This window comes from Caretta caretta, chromosome 1 (assembly GCF_965140235.1).
Source record: "Caretta caretta isolate rCarCar2 chromosome 1, rCarCar1.hap1, whole genome shotgun sequence".
Classification (NCBI taxonomy): Eukaryota; Metazoa; Chordata; order Testudines; family Cheloniidae; genus Caretta; species Caretta caretta.
Window position 1 is genome coordinate 111,209,617 of NC_134206.1, and position 14,469 is coordinate 111,224,085.

General features: G+C 36.5%; 1 protein-coding gene across 7 annotated transcripts in view; it reads left to right on the forward strand.

Moving 5' to 3' along the window:
- Nucleotides 1-13,807, forward strand: part of ATP11A (ATPase phospholipid transporting 11A) — a 235,337-nt gene extending 221,530 nt beyond the window's left edge. For 2 of the 7 annotated variants that reach the window (XM_048855455.2, XM_048855480.2), the window contains 3 exons: nucleotides 1,302-1,467; nucleotides 6,456-6,560; nucleotides 9,543-9,679. In XM_048855455.2, coding sequence (XP_048711412.1) covers nucleotides 1,302-1,467; nucleotides 6,456-6,545 — 256 coding nt within the window. In that variant the 3' untranslated portion in view covers nucleotides 6,546-6,560; nucleotides 9,543-9,679. Of the gene's footprint in view, nucleotides 1-1,301; nucleotides 1,468-3,401; nucleotides 3,491-6,455; nucleotides 6,561-9,542 lie in introns of those variants that run through there. The other 5 variants (XM_048855465.2, XM_048855488.2, XM_048855438.2 and 2 more) reach the window with 3 other exon arrangements.
- Nucleotides 13,808-14,469: the final 662 nt, after the last annotated feature.

The window sequence follows — 14,469 nt, forward strand, 5'->3', positions numbered from 1 at the left end:
AAAGTGACAATGGCTTCTTAGTCACCATATGATCATGGCCATGTACGAGACAGAATGAGTCTGTGAGGGCCGCAGAGAAAATAAATGTGTTGGGGAGCTGGTCAAGGAAATATGTAGAGTCTGGGATGTAGAAGGCATGAGATGGATGTGGGGGGAATGTGGGAGGCAGCAGGCAGACTCAGGAGGAATGCAGGACTATGTGATGACGAGGAGACTGTGAGGAGAAAGAGAAATATGGGGGGCAAATGAATGTAGGGAATAGATAGAGTACATGAGCATACAGGGAGAATGAGAATGGGGCTGTTCCCTATCCTTTCAAAGGAGGGAGGGGGATAGAAAGGCGAGTTCCCCACGCACCTGCATAGATAGACGAGGGTAAGTGTAGCTCTCTCCGATTAATGAACAGGGAGGCTACATTCTTGTGAGTGTATTTAAGGTTGAATTTTAAACCTGAGGTAACATACAAGTTGTGGAGGGGAGGTGTTCTTCCCCCTTAAGGTGAAAAAAATCAAAAGGCGTGTGAAAATGTTATATGTTTTTATATCCTAATTTTTCAGCCAATCATGAGTGGGGTATTTTGGGGGCATTAGGGGTCTGAGTCATGATTTTTGAACATTTGGAGTTGGCAATATTGAGGACAAATTTGGAACATTTGGAGGGGGAAGGGAGACCTGTTGAGTATCCCAGACCAGGCTGAAGTCTATTCCGTGGTTAATTTGGGGGCTGGAGTTGCTGATAATCATTCTCCTTCCATAGCCAGGGGAAGAATGATTTAGGCTAAAATATTGTACAAACTACAGTGGTTTTGATGCTAAGGGCTTGTCTACACTTACCGGGGGACCCGCTAAATCGTCCGCAAATCGCTCTCTTGTTGACTCCTGTACTCCACTGGGTCGAGAAGAGTAAGTGGAGTCGACAGGGGAGCATCTCCTGTCGACATCACATAGTGTGGACCCCACGGTAAGTAGATCTAAGCTATGTCGACTTGAGTTACACTATTCATGTAACTCAAATTGCGTAGCATAGATCCACTTTTCCTTGTAGTGTAGACAAGGCCTGAGCCAGGCAAAAGGTGGAGGCCATTCGAACTAAGCTTGTCTGAATTTTCTGGTTTGTTTGAATCTGAAATACAGAGTGAAACTCTGGTGGATGAACTCCCACAAACTGAAAAGTGAACTATGTGCAAATTAGAAACCGTTTCACACAACTCTGCTACTCCAGTTTTTATATTTAACAATGTTAGGAATTTTGTTCTTAGATGTTCCATTGAGGTTTAATTTCTTTTTTCTTTTTCCCACTAGGCCTTTTCTCAATTATCAGAGGATGTACTATGTTTTCATGCAGATGTTGTCTAGTGGTCCTGCATGGTTGGGTATCATTCTGCTCATAACTGTCAGCCTTCTTCCAGATGTACTCAAGAAGGTTTTATGCAGACAGTTGTGGCCCACAGCAACAGAAAGAACCCAGGTAAAAATATCTTTCTAAGTAGATACAGTGATATTTACTATGAATCCTTAAAAGTTAGAGCCCTTTAGCATTTTAGAAGCAATAAATGGAAAGAATAGAAATCATGTTTATGTTTAGTGAGACGTATGTGTTAGTCAATTTCTGCAGTGTTGAAATTTCACTGGGAGAACTTTTTGATCAACTCTTTCATAAATTATAAGACTGTTGAGAAATAGTTGATGGTACTGATCCAGGCAGTTCATTACAGCTATATACAATGGAAAACCATGTAAAGGTGTTTCCTGAGCACAAAATAAAGCCAATAGCAAGAAGGCAAGTTTTCTTAACCAAATTCAAAGTAACTCTTTGCAAAAGCAGTTCCACTCCAATATCAAAAGAAGACTATATGAATGTTTGTTTAATTAATCCAGGATTTGTAAATTTAAAAATTAATATGCATAAGATGACTAAGTAGTTTACTACTGCTAAAATATCATGTTACATGACCTATGTAATCTAATCATTTCCTAGGAAACTATATTACTCTTGTTTGCTGTCTCTAGTGAGGCTGTAGTTTTTACGAAAAATCGTGCATTTAAACCAGTTGTTCTCAACCTATTTACCATTTTGGGCCACGTATGCAGCTCTCTCTGTGTTATGTGGGCTGCATCCACACAATATATATACTATCTGTATAACACAGAGGATATCACATGGGCCACAGCTGTGTGATAATTGGGCTGCAAGTGGCCTGTGGGCCGTGGGTTGAGAACCACTGATTTAAATATTACTAATTCATAATGCTGTTAGCTCTTTTCATCTATAGTTAAACTTATCTTTATTTTTGTTTCTTTCAGTACTCTTTCTAGAATTAATATTCACATATATGAGATGCATATATTCACAACATACTGAAGTACAAACACACTGACATGCACTGTAGTCACATCATTGAAAGACAAGCCTGTTTTCAGATCTCTACTTTCCCCATTCCTTTGATCAGCCAACAGGAGAAACTACTGTATAGTGTCAATTCAAAACTCCCTTACTGACGAATGAGAATGGAGCCAAACTCAGGTGGTTTGGATGGTAGCCCACAGCAGTACTGCCGAGGGCCATCAGGCCAGTTCCAACCTTAAAACTCTCATATCTGTAAGGTTTCAGAGTAGCAGCCGTGTTAGTCTGTATTCGCAAAAAGAAAAGGAGTACTTGTGGCAGCTTAGAGACTAACCAGTTTATTTGAGCATAAGCTTTCGATGCATCCGATGAAGTAAGCTGTAACTCACGAAAGCTTATGCTCAAATAAATTGGTTAGTCTCTAAGGTGCCACAAGTACTCCTTTTCTTTTTGCATATCTGTAAGGCAACTCTTAATGCCATTATTCTGCATTCCCTGTATGTATAAAACTATAACTGACCGATTTCTATAGGAAAACCAAGCTTGTAGGAATAGCAGAATATTGGAAGAAGATTTCTGCACAGATCAGATTATAGAATTTTTCCATCTGGACCTTTGAAGATAGGACTCTTCAGTATATGACTGCTACTTACAGAAGCTCACTATATCAACAAATCTCTGACCTCTATTTAGGCTGTGGGTGCTCAAGCTAAAACCTCTAACGAGAGAGAATGAGGATGGGTTATAAAACAAAAAAATAGAAAGAGGGTGGGGGGAGGATGTATATCTAATGGCATTTCTCAGTGCCATTATGTGTTAATGTTGGAAAATGAACCAGCTGGAAAGCAGAGTGGGCTTAACACTGGCAATGTTCATTTTTTAATAAGCTCTAATATCACTAGAAAATCTTTAGCTTTTAACCAGATTTATCCCTTGTATTTCTTTCTTCTCTCTCTCTCCTCCTATCTTCCAACCTGCTTTTGCCTAAATAACCACTACCTTGCTTTAAACATACATGATGTGCACGATTACTTCCTACAATCTTCTGGGGAAATCAGAGTAAACATCAGTGCCTTTCTGTTGAGCAGTCCACCATCTTTATGCTTTCTCAGACTTCAAGCAGTCTAAGTTTCTAATGGAATAAAAGGTGATTTTTTTTCTGCCTTTCTGCATGCTTGGCCATTTCATTCAAAGGACAGTAGAAAGCTTAATTATCATCAAAACCTGTTTACTGTTATCATTGTCTCCACTTCTGACTCACATATAAACTACTAGACTTAAGAGAAAAATACTTTTTTGGATTAGATTTTTCCTCCTTATGTTTATCCTAAAGTTTTTACACATCATTAGTGGTTATCTGAGTCATCTTTGTCACAGTCATTTGCATTTTATGCAGTAATATTTCTGCTTAAGGAATCAGAGATCTGTGACTGTTTCCCTCCTTTTTGAAGCACTGATGTTTCTATAGATGAATGCACATAGTGCTTGCATTGTAACTGACTATGTTGACTGTTCACCACACAAAGAAGTGATAAAGCCCTTAAGCAAGATGATATTGGTTTTACCATTATTTCTAACTTAATACAGAAATGATGGTATTAAGCTATTTAATGGCTCTTTTGTAATGTGTCTACTCCACTACCGTGGGGAAAAATGCTGCAACTCTGATCTTTTGTTCTGCAGCCATTATTTCCAGCAAACATGTTTCATTTTTTAAAGGAAAATTTCCTTGTATTCTATTTCATGAAATCCTATGCTGCTTTCTAGAAAGAAAAAACATCCATAAGATCAGAAATACTGTTGAATTCAAAATATTTAAATTAACAAAAACATTAATAGGAAATAGACTAGTGATAGATGCCCTTTTATAGAACAATTTAAGGTGAAATCATGTCCCCATTAAATTCAATAGCAAAGCTCTCATTGACTTCAATGGGGCCAGTCTCTATTTCAGATTTCATATTCATATTTTCTGACTGACCAACATAATAAATAGAATTTTTTTTAAGTGTGGTCATTTAAAAATGAGTTGTTGCATAAGTCACAGGGAGGACATATGAAGCTAATTTTGAAGTTCAAATTTTTGGCTAAAATTGTCTTCTAAATATGCTAGAATTGGTTTGACTAGCTGCTTGAACAGCAATGATTTTTAGTTTTTGAGTCCCTTAAAATGATAAAGCCTTCTTTATAATATAGTTTAGAGGGCTTCTGCAACAGCTGAAAATATACTGAACCAATTCTGGCTCTACTGAACTTTGTATTTCTAACCTTGAGATTATTTGTGTGTGGTGAACAGCTATTTACCATCCGTTACCATTTAAAAAAAAAATTAAAATATCATTTAAAGTCTGTCACCGTTTGAAGTTCACTATCAGAGGGGTGTTGTATATGCTGGGATAAAACTATCGATAATTCTGCAAAAGCTTTGGAGGAATCTATTGCTATGAGTAACTTCAGGCCAAAACCGGCATGCACCTCTCAGACAAGTAGGCTCAATAATTACAGTGAAACTATTTGCCTGTGTGAGGCAAGCTGAATTTGACCCTTTAATTTGAAATTACACGTGTGTGGTGTTTTCTCTGTTATCTATCATACACTGTGGTCATGTGTTATACCCAAACTGCATTAATTTATTACATTTCCACTACCATTATTCTTTCTTCCCTCTAACTAACAGCAGAGATGTCTAATATCTGGCAACACTCATTTGAAAAATGCAAAAGCACTTCAAATTATCTTCTTCCCACTTTTTTATTGGCTCTGTAACTGACCGTTATTCTAGTAATTGAAAATATTTATCTAACTCAAAAATGTCAAGCATTTTATCTGAGAGTGGTGAAGAATTTTACATTTTTGACCCATTTTTAAAAAAAACACCTTTCCCTTCCATTTGGTTGCTGACTGATGTTTTCTCTTTAATATTTTGCTTCAGTCCCAATTGCAGGTCATCCACCTTGTTGTTAAATCTTTGCCCTTTGTTGTTTCTAGAGGAGCCAAAAATGGTACTTTGCTTTAGAAAGGAATAATGGGGACTCTGCATACTTCCACTTTCCTATGTGTATAGCCCTGTTGAACTAGAGTGCTTTTATTACATCAGTGACCAATAAACTATTATCTTTGTCAAGTCGTTGGCTTCTTCTCTTTTGAAAAAAAGAGGACAGGATTCTGCTGTGGAAGAACGTGAATCCCATGACAACTACATTGACCCTGAGTAGTCTTCAAAGTGACCTCCTGTAGCACCAACCCTCATCAGTTTTCAAGTGCAACTGCCTACTTCTTCAGTACAGAATCATTCTGCAAATTAGTAAAGGGGACAATTTGCTCCTTAATTTTGGTGGCTGAGCACTTTGAGCTGACAGCTCATAAATAAGGCGACGATTTTGTCAGGGAGGTCATGCCAGTCACAGAATCGGTGACTTCCAGGGACCTCCGTGACTACAGTCGGTGGCACCCAGGAGCTGCGGGGTCCTGCGGCAGATCATGGGGGGACTCTGCAGCTCCTCATTTTGTCACCGATATTTTTAGTAAGAGTCACGGACAGGTCACGGCTTCCCTGAATTTTTCTTTATTGCCTGTGACCTGTCCGTGGTGTTTTCTAAAAATATCCATGACAAAATCTTAGCTTTACTCATACATAAACATTCTACCAGCACAGCTAATAGCCTTGTTCCAGGGCAGTTTTGACATTCTTATAAGCACTGTGCTCTCAAGTCATTTGATCATGTCATAAGGAAATCTCTTGTTAATACAAATAACTTTTTCTGCCGTAATTAATAAATAGTCAAAAGAGTGCAGCAGAACACATACTCATTACTAGTTAGTTATGGTACACTGTATATATCTCTGAGAGAGTGATTAGTATTCTATCAGTGGAGTTCAAAATGGGATTAAAGCCACTCTGGGTAGGCAGTATGGCTCAGGAAATTAACCTCAGGATTAGGAGTATGCATTTTGCTTTAAACCTAACTTTAAAAAAAAATCTGTATTGGAAAATTTGTTGCTTTATATGATCTTGATACAACAGTTAGATTTTTATTTTTACATCTTGACAAATTCACTCATTTCACTCATGTATTCAGCAGTAGTCTCAGTGTTTTTCCTCATCCTTGCAGAAGAGTATGAAACATAAAACAACTCTAAATGCACTGGCGAACAGCGATGGGCCACTTCTTGAAGGAACTCTTTCAGCTTCCGAGGCATAATTAGATCAATGCTAGGTAACAGTATTGCACATGTTGCCAGTTTGGAGTCATTTCTATTGGTTTTCTGTGCTATTTAAAACTAAAACTATTTCCTCCAGAGTTTTTGTTGTGCTTTACCAATTTTGATATATGATATCATTACCATTTTCTTGGAGATCCAAGTTTTTGTATGATGTATGTCATATCACAGGTAAGGTCTTTTTGTCTCAGACATGTAACAGTAAAGGGCCCTGATCCTGCAAAGCTATCTGCCTGCGTGGATCCATACACCCACAAGGGGTCCCATTGAAGAGGATTGGGTTTAAGAGATTAAGTATTGTATGACAATTGCTTTCATATTTATAAACTGCTTGTTCTCATGCTGTATCTTGGGTATTGAATACATAGTATACAAAGAAATAATACTTAATCATTAGCAGTTTATTCACCATAGCCCCGGTTCTTCTCAGACACATGTATAGACCAAATGCAGACAAAACAAGATGTTAGACGTACAGAGTCTTAAAATGCTGTAGGTACTACTGAAAACTCAAACATGGAGCTCTATGTATTATGTCTCTTGTGTGATATATATTCCTGGATGAAAAACTGCATTAGAATGGCATTAAAATTGAAAGTACATAGCAGTAATTTAAGGTAAAAAAAAACACACAGGGATTTTGTAATTATCTCCAAAACAGGCATTATAAACCCAGAAAATTTGGAGTTTAACATGTTTTGATTTCTTTTAAGGTTAAAGTACAGAAAAGCGTCGTTAAAACACAGGAAGAACCTTAATTCTGCCCTGTGGTGACACCATGCAATAACGATATAGTTACTATTAATGCATTATTCTGGTGTCTGGGGTCCCTGATCAGATTAAACTGCTTTTCAGGTTTTTTCTCTCCTGGTGTCACAACCGAAGTCACCATGGGGAACCTGTGAGGGGCGGTCAGGAAGGGTGAGTGGAAATATAGAGGGTACAGGGGTGTTCATTGGTCTTCAAAGATAGTTGTGGGAGAGGGTGTTATGTACGAGAAGGATCTTGTGTTGAGACCAGGGCTATGTATCAAGCAGGGACCTGGAGTGGGGATAGAATTCCTGTGTGCCCAGGGCAACAGTGTTTTCCCATGGTACTAGTGGAAAAGCAACATAGGGTCATGAGCTCTTCAAGCACAAAGACATTGAGACTCAGGATCTGGGTCTCCAGTATCTCCAGTCTCATTAATACCAGCTGCCTTACCCAAACAAACTCCCACCTGGACCCATGAATATACCTTGCTTCCCACTTTACTTCTTCCCATGGTTGCCTCACCGTTTCCTGATACCAGAAAACAACAGTGGGGTAATCAAGGGAGGTCAGAGTGACAGTGTGTGAAGAGAGTGATAGGTGTGTGGGGGAGCCAAGGGGAAGCATGCAGGGAAGTGGGCTCGGGCAGCAGGGAAGCTGTGTTTTCAGATATCTTGTAACCCTGCAGAGCAAAACACAGGCACTTTATACCATTCTTAGGGGAGTTTCCCAGTTTTGCAGTGTGGACACACAAATTGTTTCGAGCCCTGGACAATCCCAAAATAGAAGACCTTGAGCTCATGACATTTTATATATAGAACAACACATCATTTTTAGAGGTATTTAGGGTAACTGGCTTTGTGGGTTGAGGGATATGAAATATAGTTCCTGTACACTTCTTTTAAAAAAAATCCTTTAAAAAAACATTTATAAAATGCTTTCCCATAAGATGCAATGTATACTTATCTGTTTTTTTTCCCCTTAATTAATGCCTGTCTTTGGTCTATATATGTTGAAAAGATTCGGGGCTATATTAAATACCCCTCTGCTGAATAATTCCCTGTATTTGTCTCACTGTTTGTCTTCAAAGAGTGATTATACTGTGGAGTTAAAAAGAGAGCCTTATTGCTGGTCTTGAGCATATACAACTGGCATTTGAGGGTTGTGATTGTTATGAAAGAAATAATGTCTCAGGCAGGTTTTATAAACAGAAAGGGGGTGAAATGACTAACATTGATGTTTTTTACCTCCTTTTGCCATTTTTTGTTTTGAACAGAGGAGATAGGTTTTATTAATGGTTTATTAATTTGTTAATGGTTTAGTCATTACTCACGAGAAAGTGACTGATAGCATTGGCTTGAATGCTTAAGGTTAAGCATTGGCTTAAGGTTTATTTTCCTCTCTGATATAGCTTCTTTAACCCATAAATATTAGTTATATGTGCATTTGCAGAGGAGAATAGACCACTGCTTTGGGAAGGCCCAGTGCAAATTTCCCCTCAGTCAGTGCACATGTACTTCAGTCTTGTCATGCAATACTGCTATTACTGTAGTCCTGAGTATTTCCTGGGTAGATGTTACCCATTGTGCTCAGTTATGGGGTGATTTTGTAGCATAGATAAATATTAATGGAAGATTAGACTAAGATAATACTGTGATGTGTAGTATAAATTGCTAAATAGATCCATATGTAATCCAAGCAAGATCTGAATTTAGATCTGCAGAAGTAAAGAGCTAGTGCATTTAACCCCACTGTGCATTATCATCTATTAACATAAACTAGTTGAGGAGAATTCTCTCTCTTTGGAAATGCTGTAGAAAATATATGAAATTATTCTGGCCTTTTTAAAATTCCTGCTACACCGATAAAAGGTCAAGGATGAAATGATATTTAAAGCAATATAGCAAATTATAATGTAAACCTGGTAATAATTCTCAAATTGAAAATAATCCTTCTAATCCCCACTCTGCTCTTTAATGAGACATTATCAACTTTATGTATGAAGAATAGCTGGCTCTCTGATCTCTAAATCTAATGTAAATTAATCATGTAGAAATTGGCTGATTGCTCATCACTTTGGGATTGAAATGAACAAGCCAGACTGGTGCTCTAGTGAGCACTATGTGTGTGCGAAAGGCATAGTGCGTCTATTAAATGACATTTTTTTAGGATATTTGGCTATTTTATTGTCAATTTACTGTGTGTTATTTCTTTGGTTTTCTTGACAGATTATGTCCAGGCACTGTTGGGACCACATTTCAGAATTCACACCTCTTGCATCTCTGAAAAACCCAAGATATAGGAGCAGTGACTGCAGCAATTCCCCAGCCAGGAGGTCTAATTCTCATTCTAAAAAAATGATGTTTACGCACTGGAGAGGCAATGATTATTCAATACTTCCATCCATCTTTGGCTATTCAAATAACCGTTGCAATTCCAGTGCAAGATACTGCTACAGTGGGTCAGGTCTGGAAACATCCGTATGACAGATCACCAATTCAAGCCTTTAAGAACTGCATTTTTCTTTCTTTTTTGCAAAAACAGGAAACGTCACAGAACTGTACTAAAATACACTTGGCTTTTCCTGTCTGAAATAATGTTCAGACAAATAGGATCAAGAGCTAGAAGTATGAATCTTTCCAGGCCTGCTGGCCCCTTTTTATGTTTTGAACTGCTGCAGCAATGAACAATCTGCACAGTCTGGTACTGTGAGACTGATAGCACTAGAAATTTTCTTCATGCTATGTCAAGACGTTTGTGCGTTCATTGCTTCTGTTGTCATTAGTCATTTCTGTATTACTTGAAGTGTATAATTTAAGTCAATGACCTACATTTTGAGATCAACAGTTTTAATTTTCAGCCAGAAGCAATGACCTCAGATAACTCCAGTGAAAGTCTCTTAAAGAATATTTAACAAGTGCGGTTTCTGATTTTCCTCTGTACTTTTTTCTTTCTTTGCTCTTTCTGTAGAACAAACTGGTGTTTCCTCTGTGCAAATCTGCTTTCAAGAAACACTCTCTAATATTCACTACCTTGTAAGTGGCTAAATCAGGTCTAATATGGTTTTAAGTTAGTTTCCCCTGTAGAAAGGTAGACTAAATAAATTTTGCTTAGACTAGATACATACCATATGGAGTCAAGCTGGCTGTCAAATACATAAAACCATCAATATTGACATTTACTCAGTTACTGAATTTAAGAATTCAGCCTAAAATGTCTGAATTTAAGAATAAATTAACCAGTGTTCCTATCACCTAGCTACCTCTCTGGAAAAGTGCATGTGCATGATTCTAAATTATTCATGTTAGGAAATATTGGTGGGTTAAGCTTTTTCCTGTCAATGATAGGAAATAGTTGTTCATAACCAATCTTTTATGCTACCCAAATAGAATTTTTTTAACATCTCCATTTTTGTTCCTTGATTCTTATTTTGACTTAATGGCTAATGGATCCACTATATGTATCTTATTCTGAAGAAGCCAGTATATGTTTGTTAGTCTTTTGAGACAGAACCACTCGATGGCATGTGTCTATTACTGTGGGTTAAAACATATTTCTGGTAGAAATGAGTCTGACTACAAGCTGTATGAATTATTTAAAGCATTACAGCCAGCTTGTGCTTCCAATTTCTCAGCAGCATTAATTTTACCTTGCACTGTTTTTACTTAGCTATGTACTTGCTTGGCTTTTGTCCAGTGTTTTATTTGGGGTGTAAAAATGCCTCAAGGTTTAATCGAACACTGATCAATTTTAATGTACCTATAGTTAATACCAGATAAACAATTGTTTCCATTAATGTTTCTGGCAGGCCATTAGTTAAATGTTTATTTCTAAATGGAAACTAAGTATTTGGGATGAGAGCTGCTGCCTTTATTAGAAAACTTGACCAGGGTATTGTTTGCAGACTTTTTAGTGCTGTAGATAAGGGGGAAAGGGGAGGATTTCATTTTTGTGTAAAATAACTTAGAAGTACATGTTTTTTAAATACAAGTAAAATCAATGCACTAGGAAATGTTTCACACAAACATTTACAGTGATCTCTTCATAAGAACCAGTGACCTACTGTTAAGAAACACTGGGGAAAACAGCTAGAATTTTTAAAAAGTGAATTGTGAAAACTTCATTATACCAAAGATTAGAGAGAAGAAGAAAAAAGTCTGACAACCTATTAATTGCCCTATAGAATGATATTAGGGCATCTTTACCATTTAACATGTAGCAGTTTTCAGTTTCAAACAATGCCATCATATTGGTCACATATTGTAATATTAATAAATATAAATTTATTTATATTTGCCATTGCATATTTGAATGTCGGTCAGTTAGAACTGTCCCCTATATAAAACACTGGTGTATATATTTTAAAAATATATCTTATATGGGTATATGTTTTATACCAGTAGTAGTGACAGATTTCCTGTGTGCAGTTAACAAATTATTTGTAATGTATTTTTTAGAAATCTTAAAATTGCCTTTGCACTGAAATATTTTTCATACTGTAGCTATTTATAGATCTGGTTTACGCATACATTTGTTAACACACCATTTTTATTATTTTTAAATATCTGTTTTGAAGGCTTTTTTAATATTTGAGTTTTGGCCACTTAAATTTTAGCTTACAGAGGAATTGTGGCTGAATGTTAAAATTCTAAAGAATGTTAAATTAGAAATTTAGGTCTTTTGCTCTATCAATCTCACCCAAACTACTGATGTTTTGATGCTGTTTATTATAGTAGTGATTAGTGTGATACATTTTCCGCTTATATACTATTACGCTCACTTTTTTTATTCTGTAAAGCCTCATCCTTTTCGATTTTTTTCTCATTTCCATCCTTCAGCCTTAAATCAGAAGACTTTGGCTTGATCTTGAAAATGCTTCATTCCTGCGCTGCCTACTAACAAAACAGTTTACTGCAACCTTCTTACAGCCCAACTCTTACCTAGAAATCATTGACAGAGATTTTATACAGGCTGAAACACTTGTGTTTGGGGAGTTGTTTAAAGAACAAAATAGTTTTATTTAACAAAGTCATTTTTGGGAGGGAGAGAGATGTTTCGCATTTACTAAGTCAAAGCAGAAATATCTATTAAAACTTTTAGTTAAATAGTTGTACTATATTTGTCTGCAAAAATATGCCATCTAAATGAAAAAGGCATATGTTCTCAAAATTAATTTACACTTGATACATCTTTCCTTCAGTCCCTTGTTACTATAGCCAACCTAGTCCAATGCAGCAGATGTTAAACTCAAGAGTTTCATTGTAAATGGATCAGATAGGACACACGTGTAAATGTAAGTTATATCTAAACAACATTAGAAGGTTGTATTATTAATGGGACATGGTCATTTGATGGACTTTTGTATGATGAAAGAAATTTCAGGAAGACAAAAAGAACAATTCATATAACTCCTCACTTGCCTTGTTTAAATTGTTGCAGCTTTAACAACAAAATACCTTCATAACTGCTTTTATAAATGTATTGGAATTGGTAGGCATCAACCAAATGTTTGTGAAGACTTAAAGTATTTCAAGCTTCTTAGCTACTGAAGTTTCTGTATTCCTGCAGTGGCTACTAGCAAAATACTGGAATCATTTTCATTGTATGGTACATAGTAATTAATATGGTTTGTTCAACCACTTAATATAAAAGCTTACAGTTTACTTTCTTGCTTGCATTAGCCTGTTTGTCTTGATCCCACTGGCTTGCAAGTATAAAAGGAAACAAGTTTAATTGAGGAACTGCACTATTTTGGAAAGCCAGTGGGATCATTGTGATCATGCTACTGTCTGTGAACAAAGCTTTAATGGAAATTTGTCAAAGTATTATGAAAGTGTAAGTATACATGATTCTACTTTGCAGAATAATCTAAAAATCAGTTTATGTAGCTTTAATTTTTTACCATATGAACATATACAGACTTTAAATTGTGGTGCTTCTGACTTGTTGTATTGTGTGCATATACTGTCACTTAAAATGTCCTAATTATATAATGTAAAGTAGACTCTGCAAAAGTGCTGTTGGGAATGGGGGGAGAGTTATCAGTGCATTAACCATTTAAGATCTCTCTAGTCATCTGCACCAAATACTGACATTTATTTTTAATTGTACAATGATAGGTGCATTTATCTGAAAATAAATCAGCCTTCAAATCTAAGGTTTAGATTATCCTGTAACACTTCATTCACCTGACCTAAACAGTCAAATAATCATACATTACTGTAAAGTTTATTTTCAGTGCTATTTTTAACTTTTGTTTCTATAGATACCCACACATAACTTGTTTATATATACTCATTCATATTTTGGACATTTCTATAGAATATATAAGCAGGAGATATGAATCTGTTTGCAATAAAATAAAAATTAAAGACTGGTTTAGCTTGTTGATAAGCAATTAAAATCATTTAAGGGTCAATATGAAATGATTTCTTATTAAACTGTAATAAACTGTAAGTAGATAATAGACTAATAAAGTAGTGTTTTAATCTTACATTGATGTGTTTGTATTCACATTTTATTTTAGTCGTCTGATCGTGTCAGCTTCAGTGAGCTTTGTTCATCGTGACCAAGACTTTTTTTCTTTTGCAGTAGTTTGAAAAAGGTGTTACATTTTCAGGAAGCCATATATAGCCAGAAGAGGAGCAGAGTGATAAAAATGAGAGTTCACTGGAGGCTTAGGTGTAAACACAAAATCACTCACTCTGGATTGGTTTTAGCGCAGAGGTTCTGGGTTAATACAAATTGGCACCAGTCTGGCAAAGCTTCATTCCTTACATGCAGTTTTACAGCCATCAAGCTGAAAAAAATTCCAAACAAAAACTATAAACCATACCGTGTAGCATATATTTTTCCCTAGTATTCTTTGCCCTGGAAAACCTGGGTTTTTCCCCCCCCTGAGTAAAACCCTTCTTTTAAGGTGTTTTCCAATAGGTAGAGCACTACCAAATTCATGGTCCATTTTGGTCAACTTCACAGTCATAGGATTTTTAAAATTGTAAATTTCATGATTCTAGATATTTAAATCTGAAATTTCACGGTGTTGTAACTGTAGTGGTCCTGACCCAACTCTGAAGGCAAGAGTACAGAAGTAAGGGTGGCATGGTATGGTATTGCCACCTTTACTTCTGTGCTGCTGCAGGGGGAGCGCTGCCT